General features: G+C 44.1%; 1 protein-coding gene across 1 annotated transcript in view; it reads right to left on the minus strand.

Annotated features, from left to right (window-relative positions):
* ZCCHC14 (zinc finger, CCHC domain containing 14) overlaps positions 1–14,180 on the minus strand; it is a 36,507-nt gene extending 22,327 nt beyond the window's left edge. The window contains exons 1-2 of the mRNA XM_015415482.1: positions 13,585–14,180; positions 6,406–6,529 (exon numbers count right to left, since the gene is read on the minus strand). Of these exons, the coding sequence (XP_015270968.1) occupies positions 6,406–6,529; positions 13,585–14,148 (688 nt within the window). The 5' untranslated portion in view covers positions 14,149–14,180. The remainder of the gene's footprint in view (positions 1–6,405; positions 6,530–13,584) is intronic.
* Between the last annotated feature and the right edge of the window lie 668 nt (positions 14,181–14,848).

A 14,848-nucleotide genomic window follows, 5' to 3' on the forward strand; every position in this document is an offset into this window, starting at 1 on the left:
ACTTGGTGTGGCCATATTTAGGATGCGGTACACAGTTCTAGATGACAACCCATCTCAGGAAGAATGTCATAAGCACTGTAAACAGTACACACAAGGGGCAACTATAACTAGTAAAAGATGCAAGAAAAGATAATTGTGCAGAGCATTACAAAGTTCTATAAAGTTATGAATGGGGTAGAGAAATTCCTCACGCACAGAATAATAGATGTCTAACAAAAAAGTGATGTGGGGTAGAAAATTGTCCGTTCCATGTATGCAAATATAGGCTGTCTATAGTTGTCAGAGCTGTTATGCGCCACACCAATCACGCTTAGGTGAACTAGGTGTGGGATATGAAGCACAGGAACATCCACTGCTTGTCCACGGTGCACTTGCCTTCTTCAGCCAACATGATTTAAATTGCAAAATTCTCCCACAAACTTCACATCTCTGCAACTAAAAGGTCCCAGTTCGGCCTGATATGTTTGGTGTCTATGCACAGGGATTCCCCCACCCCATGGGGAGCCAAAGAATCCCTGCACACACACACACCACTTGCATATGCAGCCCAGTCCCAAAAAAACTAGCCAAACAGTGCAGACTGGGCCAATTCATGAAGGAAGAAGCAAGCAGTATTTATTTCACAAACGGGCCCTGGACAGAAATCAACAGTTCAGGACCTGAAGTAGAGGCAGCGTGTTGCAAGTCTGTAGGCAAGCGTCTGATACCACAGTGGGATTACAATGTATCAGCAGCTGCTGGGGCAGCATGCCTTGGACAACTGTCTGGTGATGGAATGGGAGATCAGATAGCGGTCTGAAAAAGCTCTATGCAGAGTAATGCCTATGGCTTGCCTCAAGCTGGAACCTTGTAATTCCAGAAACAAGATGGTACAAGAGCCAAATTAAGATCATGAGAGGAGGCGTGTGCCTCTTTGCCTGGAGGTCAGGATGATTGTGGTGTTAGGGATGCATTTAGGTAGCACCCTGGAATTCCTCACTACATTCTACATTAAGAGCAAGAATATGGGATGGATGCAAAGAAAAGGAGCCTATTTTAAGCATTGTAGTACTCCACACGAGTCTCCAGCAAGCCTCTCCAGTGGGATTATGAAGAGCTCATCAAATCACGAACTCTGGCAAATCTGAGAAGTGTTGCAAGACCTTTCTCTTGGAGCTCATACAGAAGATAATTTATTAACTGTTACAGTAAATTCCAGTTACAGTTAAAATGAAATATTATATGAGTGTGTTTTTTAATCTTTGAGATTATACAGAGGAAATATTTAAAATACTCAAGACTTCAGCAAATAACAGTGGAGAATTCTGGAACTTTGTCAGCTGAAGGTTTTTTTCCTCCTTTTCAGGAGTCCTTTACATTTCTTCTTAAAAGTATCCTTTTCACTTATTTGAACACCTGCATAAACGAATTCTGTGCTTAGCAAAAAGGGCTCATCACTCATGCTCTGCTTTAAATTAAAAGTGCCAGGAAAAAGATGCAGGATTTACAGCCAGAACAGCCAACACATCTGGGAAGCCTAAGATACCTTTGTTCCTTATTTCTTTAAAGCTTCCAAGAATTAGGACCACACACATCTGCAAGAAAGTCAACATAATGATCTGCCGGATCATACAAATGTAAGTATCTGTGGCCCATCAACAGCCCGCAAGAACAAACCACCTTTTCCCACTTTACAAAGCTTTCCTGCCCGACTGCCTCTAGATGGTCCCCTACTGGTTGAAAGAACTATTTTGAACGTCTGTCCTAAGCAGTGAACTGCTGCCTTCCAGAAATCAAATGGATGCCAAACCACTCCAGATTCCAGCCCTCTGGTCTTTCCCTTGCCAGGACTTCTTCCCAAGAACTTTAAATAGCAAACAATTATAAGGCCAGGTTCAAGCTGAAAGAAAGATGAACCCCAGTAACTTATCTTCCACAGACCATTCAGTACCCATTTCACAGAAAACTTGCCCTAAGCCAAAATACAGATACCGGCTGCCTACAAGGAACATCTGGCTACATGCTCTTCAGGTACTGGTGACCCTATGCCACCAGAGCAGTACATAACTTTGGATCATCCAATAGCACAACATACAAACAGTCTCTTGAAATGAACTTTTATGATTTATATGACTGCCTTTCAGCTGTGCATGTAAATTATGTAATTTCATCAGTGCTGCCCCTTCAAGTTAGTGTTAAAAATAGCACAGGCATGATACACTGATGAAATGGATCCACTCAGTGCAGTGAGGTAATGCAATAAATCAATGGTCTTTCCTAAGGAGCATGCCAGAAGGAAGGAAGGAAGGAAGGAAGGAAGGAAGGAAGGAAGGAAGGCAGCTCTAACTTTTCTACTTGGTCTGGATTGTTTTTTGGTTGAGGAAGTTACTTGCTTAGAGAAAACAATGATGTTTATTCTAGTTCTAACTGTAATATAAAAAAGATGATCCCAGTTGGGGAGAGAGGTAATTACAGCTGGTGTTTAATTGTTCCCACTCTACTAAAAAAGCTGTTTTGCTGCCTTCTTCACCCAACTGACTAAATGTGATGGTAAGTTTCACCTCAAAGGCCTTCACTCAGGAGTTATCAATTCACCCCCTCCCTGTCCCTTCCTGAACCAGCCTCGCTTTTGACCTCTTTTGCTCCATGACCCCATACTTCTGAAGTAGACTGTAACTTCAGTTATACAGAACAAGCCTTGAATTGCAAGCTGGAATCAGAAAGCTATAAAATACTTTCCCAATTACTGACTGACAGGTATGAGCTCCGACACTATCACTGCCAAAACAACTCAAGACCTCCTGACATACAATCAAACCTTTCACTTCCCTCAATGAAAATGTTCATTCTGTGTAATCAGTTACTTCTGCTGCTTTCATTTCACCATTGCTTATCTATTCCAGTTTTAAAAGTAAATCTTGTATTATTATTTATTAAATTTCTGGATCGCCTGGTCGCTGAGTACACAACGCTTCAGGCGATTTACAACAGGTTAAAAACAATATAAAATTACATATTAAAATCAGCAATCAGTTAATCCTAACAGTGCCCAGACGGTATCCATAATTTAATCCAAAACCTACTCTGGGCTGTTCTTCTATCTCATGGGCAGGATAAGGAGGAGGCTGAAGCAGGCAGAATGGAAGAAAAGAGGGTGCTCGCTATGATGGAAAACCGTTGCTGTCCTCAACCAAAGGAAAACAGATGCCCATACAATAAAGAGTACTAGGGAGATGTGTTAAAAGAGTGGGGGGAGACTATCTAGGAAGTTATTGGCACTGGTGTTTATTCAGAACATTTATACCCTGCCTTATCTCTGCAGACACAAGGCAGGTAACAGTGCAACACCAGGTTAAGAGGCATAAGCTCTAGAATAGCAAACAGTGGTAAAGGACTGAATGTCAACCAGTTAAAAATGCAAACATTCATTGCAAGAAAATGAGTGACAGGGGAAAAAAAACCTAACTTCGTTTGCTTCTAAATCAAGGCACAGACCCCAAGTCTATCTCATCAGTACAAAACTTTTCTGTACTCACTCTCTGGGAACAGAAGGGAAGCCCCTGCACCAGCCTAATGCTAAAGTGAGGAATCTTCCTTCAGTACAAGAGACTCCTCTGTTTGGATTAAGAGAACCCAACCCCAAATATTGTAAAACCTGCTAAAGATGCATGTGGAGAAGATGCCAAACATGAAAAAAAATCAAAAGCGTCTATTTTGTCATGACTGAAAGAGCTTGGAAGCTGTCAGAATTTTCACATGACTGCACAAACTTCCTACATGCTCCTGTGTATATGTTTAAAAATGTCATTTGTAAAGGAGCCCCATGTAGCAAGAATAGAGACAGTTTTAATAGTCTGTGTATTCTATAGCTTGCCACTCTATTGTAAGAGCTTACTGAATGCTGACTACATTCTAACATCTGGTTTAATGTACTTTATCCCACACTGCTTTTTGGAAAATATGCTGCGGTCAAGACCACATCTGGTGCAGGGCTAAGAAGAGAGGTTATAGTCACAGCACAATGCTACTTGCTGCTCTTTCGATTTTGTCCTCACAAGATGAATCATTTTGTTTTGAACTTTTGTCTCAAGGGCATTAACCGCATATTTCCTAATAGCAGGAATTACATTTATTTACCAAATACTGAATATTTACTGTTTTTATCATCAAGACAAGGTCTAAGACTAGACCAGTTATAGTTCTGATATTTCATCATTCTTTGTATTACTGTCAAAAAGACAGATTCTGGTTGATTTTTTTTTTTGAGCATGTGTTCCCCTGAGCATGAAAATATGATTTTCAACTCTTATGGAAATTTACTCAGTTTACTACGCACACAAAAACACAGAAGATGAACTTCAGCACCAACTAAATGTCTTGGAATCATTAAACATGGTCAAAATTAACTCTTACACTTCAAAAGCAAACTCAGGAGGTTTAGTGCCCACATATACTACAAACAATAATATTAACAAGGAGAGCTATGCCTACAATGAAGACTAAGATTTTCCATTACAAAGCAACAGCTGTGTCAAATATGAAATGCAAGTTATTTTAATTAGATTCTGCACAGAGTTCCTTCTCTATTCTCTTTCATAAAGTCTTTCTTAGACTATAAAGCTGCAGGCAATATTGTTTGCTTTCAGTTTAATTTCTGTACCATGCACCTTATTTTTAAAGGGGTTTATCAATAATATGACCATTATTATTCAGAAAGGGGAAATAACAAAAACTTTCTAAGATGTTATGGAAAAGCTTTTGTAATCTTCCATTTTCAAACCAAATACTGAAAGCCTTGATGCCTTTCCAAGAGCCAGAACAAGTTAAAGGTTTGTTTAGCCAAACATTGTTATAAAATTCCAATGCAAATAGTACAGACCTTCTTTACACAGATACTGCACTGAAGTAGGAAGCGTATAATCTAAAGGAAAAATGCACTAGAAGCAAGAAGATGGCCATGTTCAATAAGGAATAAGACACTAAGGACTGGGACACTTCCCACTTAGAGTGGAAAAGTGCTAGACTGACAAGTACTGGAAAACACTGAAGGTGGCAAGGTGGAAGCTCATTAGACCCTGGCAAGTCCATACAACGGGGCTCTGGGACAAGTTTAGCAGTTGCCCGTGCAAGGCTCTTCTTGTGCTGTGGCAACTAAATCAGGGGATACTGACATAGCTATAGCGCTATTTGCATGAACCAGAAACAATGAAGGCAGATCTGTACTTGGCCAAGAAATAAAAATAGCAAAGCCTCACAGCACACTCCCAGGTTTTGCTCACTCCAACTACAGACTAGATAGTTCCAACTTAGGTCTTCTGAAAGAAAGAGGAGAAAGAATGCAAGACAGATTGTGGGAAACAGACTCTTGCAAGTTAGCATGCCTTCTGCTGACTTATTAGAAGCTGTGAGCAACTAGGACTAGTTTAAGTCAGTTCATCATGGCTTCAGAACCGGAGTAACTGAAGTTAGCATTAACTGACTTCTCTATATATTGATATCTTGGTGAATGGACCAAAAAGAACACTTCTAGAAGAAACCGTTTCCTGTTTTAGCAGAACTGAATTAACAACACTAAGCATAAAACAGGCATCAAGTGGCACCTTAATGACTTATGCTGAATATTGTTAATTTTCATAGCTAATTTAGATCACATTTTATTAGAACCACGTGGTCCTTACCTCATTTGCACATGAGGTTATAAAAAACAGTTATACTAGAGTCAAGGGACTCATGCTTATTTTTGCTACAACAGACTCAATGTCCACTCCTTTGGAATTATAACAAGGATAGTTTTGCTCAATCATTCCAGGATGGATCCCACAGATCTGTTTTTTAGCCAACTGTGTCAAGGGAAGGCTCCTTCCACTGCAGTAAAGTGCCACCACTAGTGGAACAGATATGCAGAATCCACCCTTCACTTTTGAGTTCCTGAGAGTATTTACAAATTAACAGACTGAAGTTTCAGTATGTTACATCTGCATGTTACAGTAGAAATTTCACGGGCTGTGTTCCAAGTACAAACAGTCAATGAAGAAGGGCAAAAGGGTTTGATTTCAGACTTAAAGCAAAATAGAATTTTAGACTGAAACCCTTTCCAGGAAACTATCAGCTTGACCTAGCATCCGTTGGATGTCTAGCTGCTATTTGGGGGTTACATGCAGAAATGTTAAGCACTCCTGAGCAGTTAACAACTTTAATTTAATAATTTAATAATAATTTAATGTAATTTAATAAATAAATAAATAAATAAAATTAACGTGTATGAATTTTTCTACAAACAGCGGGTATTACTTCTTTGTTTAGTAATCAACACCATAACCACAGTTTCCATCCAGCATTAGCTAAATATTTAAGCAGTCTGAAATGTATGATTTCTATAAAAAACACACACAACACCACAATATTTTTCAAAACCTGTGGACGCACCTTTAGAGTGTTTCCCTGAAGGCCTCTTGGGTAATGACTCCTCAATGGAATGTGCTGATGTATGTAGTGCATTTTCTAAACTGTTACCAACACTGTTTATGGGGGTCTCAGATCGTGGCGTGACCTGGAAGAGAAAGAAAACACAAGAAACAAACCAGTTAGCTTCATTTCTCAGAGCTATAATATCATCAAAGTCCACAGGCTTAGTAAGTTATCTGTTTACTACAAAGCAGTTTTTAAAATTTATAAATACGTTTGTGAAGCACAAAAAAGTGATAGTGGTAGAGACCTGAGGGGCCTGCACTTTGGGCATCACAGAATGTGTGCAATCTGCTTATGCTGAAATTTGGTTTGCACTCAGGTTAGGCCTGGTTTTACAGTTTGCTTAGCTGCAAAAGGATACTTCACTTACCCAGTTTAATTCTACAGGGAAAATTTAAATCTTGCTCTCATTTCATAACCACCATCAGTTTAACCGATACACTGTCAGACTCACTCTTAAAAAACCCACTCTCACAACAGAAACAAAAGACCCAGATCAGCTCCAAATGCAGTACTTTAAACAACTTGTGTTTTGGTTGGGGCTTGCTACAACTGCCTAGTAACTTTTTCCATGTTCTCCAATGCAACATATGTTTGAGATTCCTCAGAAGGATGAAAAGCATGGGAAGAAAAGTTTACAGCACAGACTGTGTCTTCCTAGGCCCTTCTCTGTTTTAAAGTTACAGAACTCAATAGTTAGAAAACGCACTCTGTGTGCTGCCTCTCAAAACAATTCCATATTCCCCAAAGGCTCATTTTTACAACTTGGAGCCACAAAAGGTCATCTGCACCCTGTGCAGAGGCAAGCCAGCCTGCTCATGCTGAGATCCCTGGCTGCCCACTGCAGGAGTGAAACCTGGCCCCAGGATCCAAACAAGCTCTTATTCCACATCCACCCATGCTTGCCAACAAAGCCTGAAGACTTGCGATCTCTCTCACTGCTGCTCCTATCCGTCACCTGCTGAGAACCACTGACTTCCTTCCATGCCACATCAAGCCCTGTTCTTCCCTATGGCACCAACCATTCCTTTGGCACAAACACATGTGCAGCCGTATTAGCTTTTCTGTAATAGTAGAAAAGAGTAAGAGCCCAGTAGCACCTGAAAGCAGGACCATCTCACTCACTAGGCGAACTAGGCGTTTGCCTAGAGTGCGCTGGCCCTTAGGGATGCCAAACTGCACCCCCCCCGCCAAAAGCCCCCCCGCCATTGCATTTCCGCGGCCAGGTGACCACCGCCACCACCCGCCCGCCTCTTTGGCTGGCTAACTTCTCCCTGCCTGCCCCCTCGGCTTCCCAGAAGAGCGCGAGCGCTTCTCCTCCTCCTCCTGGCCGGGGACTGGCAGCTGTAGCAGGAGCAGGAGCAGCAGGGCCGGGGGAGCGACAGCTTTTGAGTGCCCTGCCGGTCAGCCTCTTCTCCGGGCACCCTGACAAGGGGCGCCAAACTGCACCCGCTCCCCGCCAAAAAAGCCCCCCCCCGCTGGCTCTGGCCGGGTGACCGCCACCGCCTCCTCTTTGGCCAGCTAACTTCTCAGGAGGAGGAGGAGGAGCAGCAGGGCCAGGGGAGGGGGGGTGCCAGAAGGGAAGATTGGTGGGCACGCGGGAGGCGGGGGGAACCAGAAGGGATCCTCGCCTAGGGTGCAAAATAAGCTGGGGCCGGCCCTGCCTGAAAGACTAACAAAATATGTTGCAGGACAGGAGCTTTTGTGAGTTGCTGTATCTGAAGAAGTGAGCAGTGACTCAAGAAAGCTCACAACCCTGCCACATATTTTGTTCGTCTTTCAGGTGCCACTGGACTCTTGCTCTTTTCTACATGTGCACCAAAGCAGTGCTTGCCAATGCAGTCCCGTTGTAAGGGGTCCGAGATCTGGATCAAGCCTCCACTGCCCATTCTCCTCAAAGCCTGCTTTCCCACACATTTCATTTATTGTTTTTCAAAACTGGGTTGTGATGGCCACTCTGCCATGGAACTCACTGGATGTCCTGGGACCAGACACTCTGAAAAGCCTACCACACAGGGTTGTTAAGAGGATAAAATGGAGGAGAGGAGAGAACAACTTCTGCGTCACAGAGATCCTTGGAGGAAATGTGAGGTTAAAAAAGCACTGGACAGAACAGCACCAGCTTGTCCAGTAGAGACAGGCCAGCCACCAGATCAGCTGGTGTATCAAGCAGTTCATAACATGGCTGGCAATGCTTTGCCATTCTTGGCTGCACCAAAGTGTGAAACAGACCCCCTTCCACCCTGCGATGTAAACATCTGGTGGAAAGAGAAAGTGCAGCAACAGAAATAAGGGCTTGATTTTTGCCCTCATCATGACCTAGCTGCCTGCAAAGGTCTCACCAAGCTGCCCTCAACAGTGGCCCTCAGGATGCTGCCTTTCCACAGCACTGACCAGCTGGTGTAGCTGCCAGCCATGGCGGTGCTTTGGAGGTGCAGACCCCACCCCTGGATTTGGAGATCAGAAGGCAGAACCACTGCTGGTTCTTCCTCCTCCACCACTTGCTTGTCCCTGAAAAACTTCTTCTGCAGCTGCCTCATCTTTACTGCCTCCCCTTACAACAGCCCTGAGAGAACTGTGGCTTGCCCAAGGTCACACCAGCAGCTGCATATGGAGGAGTGGGGAATCAAACCCAGTTCTCCCAGATTAGAGTCTGCACTCCTAACCACTACGCTTGGAAGGTGACCTGTTGTTGGAGCCTCTGCCCCACACCCTTGGTCCCATCAGCCCAGGCCAGAGGAGTCAGGAACGCACTGGTGGAGGGCAATGACAGTTCAGGGGCTGAATGCTATTTAGTGCCAAGAGGGGTTGGACATGCTAGAGCTCAGCAGCTGGGGGCATGCAAAGTTCAGTGGAGTGCCGCATGAGAAAATGCTTTTCATTCCCACTGTTATATTACTGTGCTAATGCAAATGTAGATATATTATAAAAGATACCATGAGGTTTCAGTTTGGAGTAAGGACTCATCAGAGAAGAGCCAAATACCAGCTGCTTTCCAGAAGAAAGCAAGTTAAGGAAATTAAATCCTTGTGGTGGCTGATTGGAGGCTCCAATCCTGAGCACATTTTCTAGATACTAAATCCCACTAACTAATGGGATTTACCTCTGACTAATTCTGTTTAGGATCCAACAGTAATGGTGCTCTGTCCACTTTTTAATGGGCCCAGACTCTATGGAATTACTATGTGGTATCCCACTTTGAGTAATACTGCGTGGAACTATAGTTATAATCCCATTTCCACACAAATGCAATGCTTCTGGATCCTACTGTAGAGAGGACTCTCAAAACATCGCTGCTAGGTAGGAACCCAGGGGCGATCAACAGGCTGAATAGCATGATCAGCATCAGAAATGCTGGTTCCCCCCCCCCAATATTAAAAAAGGTATTTTAGATAAGGAAAACAGGCTAAAATGGACTTTGCTTTAAAACAGAAGCAAAACAACCGAGCGGCACACACAGCACATTAATAAAGCCAAGCCTTAGCTACAAGGACATTTGGGGTAAAAGCTCAACATTGTGCTGGTTTTCAGAGTTTTAAAAACCAACAGCCTTATCGAAGACGGGAAGCAAAGGGCAAAGAAGAGGGTATTCCAAAGATCCCTTTAGTGATATGCTGCTGCAGTTTAACATTCATCTGCAAGAGAGAGATGGATAACTTGCAGGGAAAATCCAGTGTTGTGGCTCCCTAAAGACCAACATGTTTTTTATGGTGACATAAACTTCTGTGAACTATAGACCACTTCATCAGGCTCATGACACCTCTGTTTGCTTTGCAACAACAGGCCAACTAGGGCCACCCCTCAGACTTGCAGAGTATATTGAATGATTCAAAGAGACAGATTTTAAAAAAGCAGATTTCAATGAAATAAACCTCAAAGTTCATTGCCAGCTTCTTAGAAAAGTTGACATCAACCAGATTAGCAAATCACAGTGCAATAGGTAACCATAATGACTTACAACTGCAGCATCATTTAGGCCCAGCAGAGGTTTATGATCTTATAACCACAGTTAAGAAGCCAAGAGTATTCTACATGGTCCCCACCTTCTATTAGTTTGCTTTAGTCAGCAATATTCCATCTTTTGGTGCTGAGATTAATATTAACCAGAATTTCTTCTTGAAAACCAGAGTCTGCTCAGACAACTACAAATAGCATGATATGCAGCACCCATGCTTTGCACCAATGCAGATTTTTTTTTACCACACTTGAAGCAAATTATGAAAGGAATCACCACAGGATAAGGAAGGTTGAGGGACTGTGTGCATGCACCTGCAGCATGCTCATCTCCTAACCTTGGCCAGAAAGCTCAGCAAAGGTGATGTCTTTACTAGACTGTAGCAAGCAGTTTAGATGACTCCATTCCAAATTGACAAGTGTTCCATTAAGCAGCAATTTCATAGTATTTTAGATAGTTAGAACTCATTATACTGTCATGACAGTGCAAGTGTTACTGCTGACAGAATTTTTTTCAACAGTCAATGATTTGTAATATCTAATTAAAGCATATGAGTAAGAATGAACTGCACTCCTGCAACACACCACGTTTCTTCTCCGGTTCTCCCCCAAATTCTGTCGCTATGCTCTCCAATACTCCTTATTGATCCTATCTACTTTTCACTGCTTTGAAGAGTACCAGATTTTGACATTTTTCTCATTACTTCAATGGGTGACATGCAACAGTTGTCCAAAAATCCTAAGTTACAGAACAGAGATTTTTTTTAAACTGAAAATATTTGTTATTTAAACAGAAGCCAGCTGTCGTAGAGAGTGGAAGTGGAAAGGAACTATCTCCTTAGAAGAATCCTGAAAGGATGGGAGTTGGTCACAGAAAGGTACATCCAGCCATGAAGGACATAGTTAAGGTAAACAGGACAACTACCATGACTTCCCCCCCCCTAGGCTTTTGTGGTTTTAAGACACAATTCAAAAGACCTTCTTTAAAGAGCAGAAATGAATCCAGAGGAACTGGAAACTATCTGCTCCACATGAAATAATTTTTATTGCAACCAGACATGTCACTGTAGCACACAATCACATTAATACAATCAGGAGGTAAGCACTAGGGGAAGACACTAGATCTTCTGTCCTGTGTTATAAAGCCCAAACAGTCCAGTACAAGGATTCCCCTTTCAGAGTCCCCTGTTCAACTGGCCATACTTCCTGACTGTTCCTGAAAGGGTATGGCACGGAATGCACTTCACCTCATATTTGGCAGAGCTTCAAGTAAAGTTAGACTTCCATTTTCCCCCTTCTGAATAAAGGTTTTCACAATGAGGGATCATTCAAATACCTGTGAATACAAAATGCTGCGCAGAAGATAACCTGACTGGACCTTCGGGATATTACTGTGGTATTTAAACAGCATTTGAGTAATACAAATGGATTTTCCAGCTACTGATCCAAGCCAAGTTTCTAGTCTCAGAAGTGACACACTTAATTAACCCTTGGTATCTGGTCTCAAGAAGTCAGTTCATTCCAATAAGTGATACTCTATTCTTTTTACAAAGGAAAGCACACGGAAAATATTCACAGTGAGGACAGAAAACCCTACCCTGTTTCTTTAAAACGCTTGAAATAAAGCATACTGAGCATTTGAGCTATCAGGATTCATCGATGCTATGTGTTTAGTTCTATTTTTATACACCACCCACAGCAAGTCTTTGTTTCTCCTCTCTTTGGCACATAGTGGGGAAAATGAGTACTCCAGCAGAAGTAAACATAAGTACAGTCAGGTGGAAGTTTACATTCAAATACTGTCAGTCAGTCTCACTATAAGCTAGACTGTCTAGATTCCCTGAACTGGAATCACATTTGCTCAGTTTAAGTCCAAAACCATAGACCTGGGAAAGCCTTGACATTTATTTACCCTATTCAGGGTCTTCTCATGAAACTTCCACACACCTTACATTGAGATGTCAGGTTTACATTAGCAGACCAGAACAACAAAGGAAGAATTACCCTTGTTTTCAGGCCAGTTTTAAAGAAGAGAAGCTGGGAATTTAGTGCACACACGTCCCATCTCCACTTACATCCTCTGCATTTTACCTGCAAACTAAAAGTAACTCAAAAGTCTCCTTCGTACTCATCGACCCCATACATTTTGGCACAAGTAACAAAAACAAAAGAAAATGCCAAAGTGTACATGGGCCGGATAACATACTCACTCAAAGCTCTCAACTGAAGTCACGACTAAGGGATCACAGTTCTCAGGACATCTGCACCAACTCCAACCTGTCACTCCACTTTAGCAGAAACAAAGTACATAGATTTCAAGCCATTATCTGAAGTCCTTAAATATTTTCAAGCACAATTGCCTGTCTGTTTGGCTAAGAGGTTCCTCTTAAAGTCATAACCAATACACCTTCCCAGGCCAGTTTGCTACTTAATGGTATTTGCTCTCTAATCCCTTCAGAAACTGATAAATTACTCCAAGTTCAAAACAAAAGCTTTCATCTATCCTCTTCAATCTGAGCAGGCAACCAGTCCAAGCTTATTCCATGAGTGCCAGCAGCAATTGGTTACACATTCCACAGTGTAGCCGCTGCTGACCAGCTGCTGATTGTAAGGTATGGAACCCCCAAGCCCTATGAGGATTTAAAGGGGCTGACCCTTTCTATAATGAGGAAATAGCAGGGAGAAGATGAGAGGTTGCTGCAGCTTCTTCCTTCTTAATGCTTCAGATATGGGGAAGCTACACCTGTTGAGCAGACACATTCTTCAAAGTTACGTTTTTGGCACACCAAATGTTCTTGCACACGTTGGACACTTGGAATGTTTGTGCTTGATCTTTGAACACTAGGACAACTGTCAATTAGTGAAGGCTCCAAAACCAAATCCAGATCCCAAAGCGATGCTACCGGCTCTTTCACACACATGCACACAGCTGTCAATCCCTCTCTCCATTATTCCACACAGGGAGGTTAGTTTCAGCACGTACATATGAGAGTGGGGGGAAAATGGTGAAGCAGTTGACTGACCAAGAAAGGAGTTGGGCCAGTGGCAAAACCACCTATCAGCCACAGCTGCAATACACCCTTTGCCAGTTACCATGTGAAGGCAGACCCCTCCTCAGAAGAGCATCACCCTTGTCCTCCCTGGAAGAAGAGTCCAGGGACCCAACCATAAAGACATACCCACCTTGTGGCAACCAGGACATGTTCCCATGGGGCTTGCCGTAGAAGTGCTGTGGCTCTTGCTGGTACTTGCAATGATGTTCTGGATCTTGGTGAGTTCCTGTCTCAACACCTGCTTCTGGTGGAAACTGAAGGCGGGGTGATTGGAGGCCATGGTGAAGAGCAGCAAAAACTCATCCCCAGTCCGGCCCTCGTTGAGCTGCAGTCCATAGTTGTGGATGACAGAGTCAATGTGGGTGAGAGTCCGGAAGAGGACCCCCGCCGCCTCCCGGTGGGATGACCCCAGGAGAGCCAGCGAGACCAAGAGCTTGCTGCGCACCACCTCATCCGTCAGGTTGGTCAGGCTGCCCAGGTCGGCGGGGTTGTTGGCCTTGATCTCCGAATCCCGCAACGAGTGGTAGTCCTTGCGAGCCAGGTCTTCGAGGCAGGCGCCCAGGAAGCGCAATTCAAGAGGGATGCACAGGTCCAGCAGGCCACACAGGAACTCCACCCGCTGAGGAGAGGGCAGCTCAGAGAACCAGCGGTACACACTCTCTCTCTGCAGCCGTGGGCACCGCTTCTCTACCATGCTGCTGGCTGTTGCCACCAGAGGCAGCAGACCCCTCCCCTTCCTAGGGTAGAGGGCAACTGCAAGTAGACAGGGTCACGGGGAAGGCGAGGAGGAGAAGAAGAGGATCAGACCCGACTGGAGAGACTCTACTACTAGGGCTGCAGGCCGCCAGACCCAATTCTGGACCCCCACGGCTACTCAGCCCCACGACCGGACCAGGCAGATCTGGCTCAGAGGGCCAAAGATGAGACCCCAGGATACCCCCCCCACACACACACACACAGGTACGAGGCCCAAGATCAGGCAGAGGCCGCCAGACCTGCAGCAAAGGTCGACGCGAGGCTCCCCCTACCCAGCCCTCCCCCACATCAGCATCCAAAAAAAAAGGGAAGAGCTGAAAAGCAGGGAACAATTGGAGGGGGGAGCAACAAAGGTTACCTAGTTATGGCCTAGTGGGGGCACACCTGATAGCAGGAGGGGTGGGTGGGCGAGAGGAGCTCCTGGAAGGGTTATTAAGGGGGTGGCTGATTTTATTATTTTTTTTTGGGGGGGGGGTGAGGAGGAGGAAGCCTGCGAAGGCCCGGGGTGGTGGTGGGAAGGTGAAGGGGGGAGAATTGAGAGTGGGGGGGCGGCGGCTCTGGAGGAAAAGCAGAGCCCAGGCCGGAGAGGGGGCAGAGCCTCCTGCCAGGAACGAGGCCCCCGAAGGAGGACCCCCCCC

This window comes from Gekko japonicus, unplaced genomic scaffold (assembly GCF_001447785.1).
Source record: "Gekko japonicus isolate JY-2015 unplaced genomic scaffold, Gekko_japonicus_V1.1 scaffold1502, whole genome shotgun sequence".
Classification (NCBI taxonomy): Eukaryota; Metazoa; Chordata; class Lepidosauria; order Squamata; family Gekkonidae; genus Gekko; species Gekko japonicus.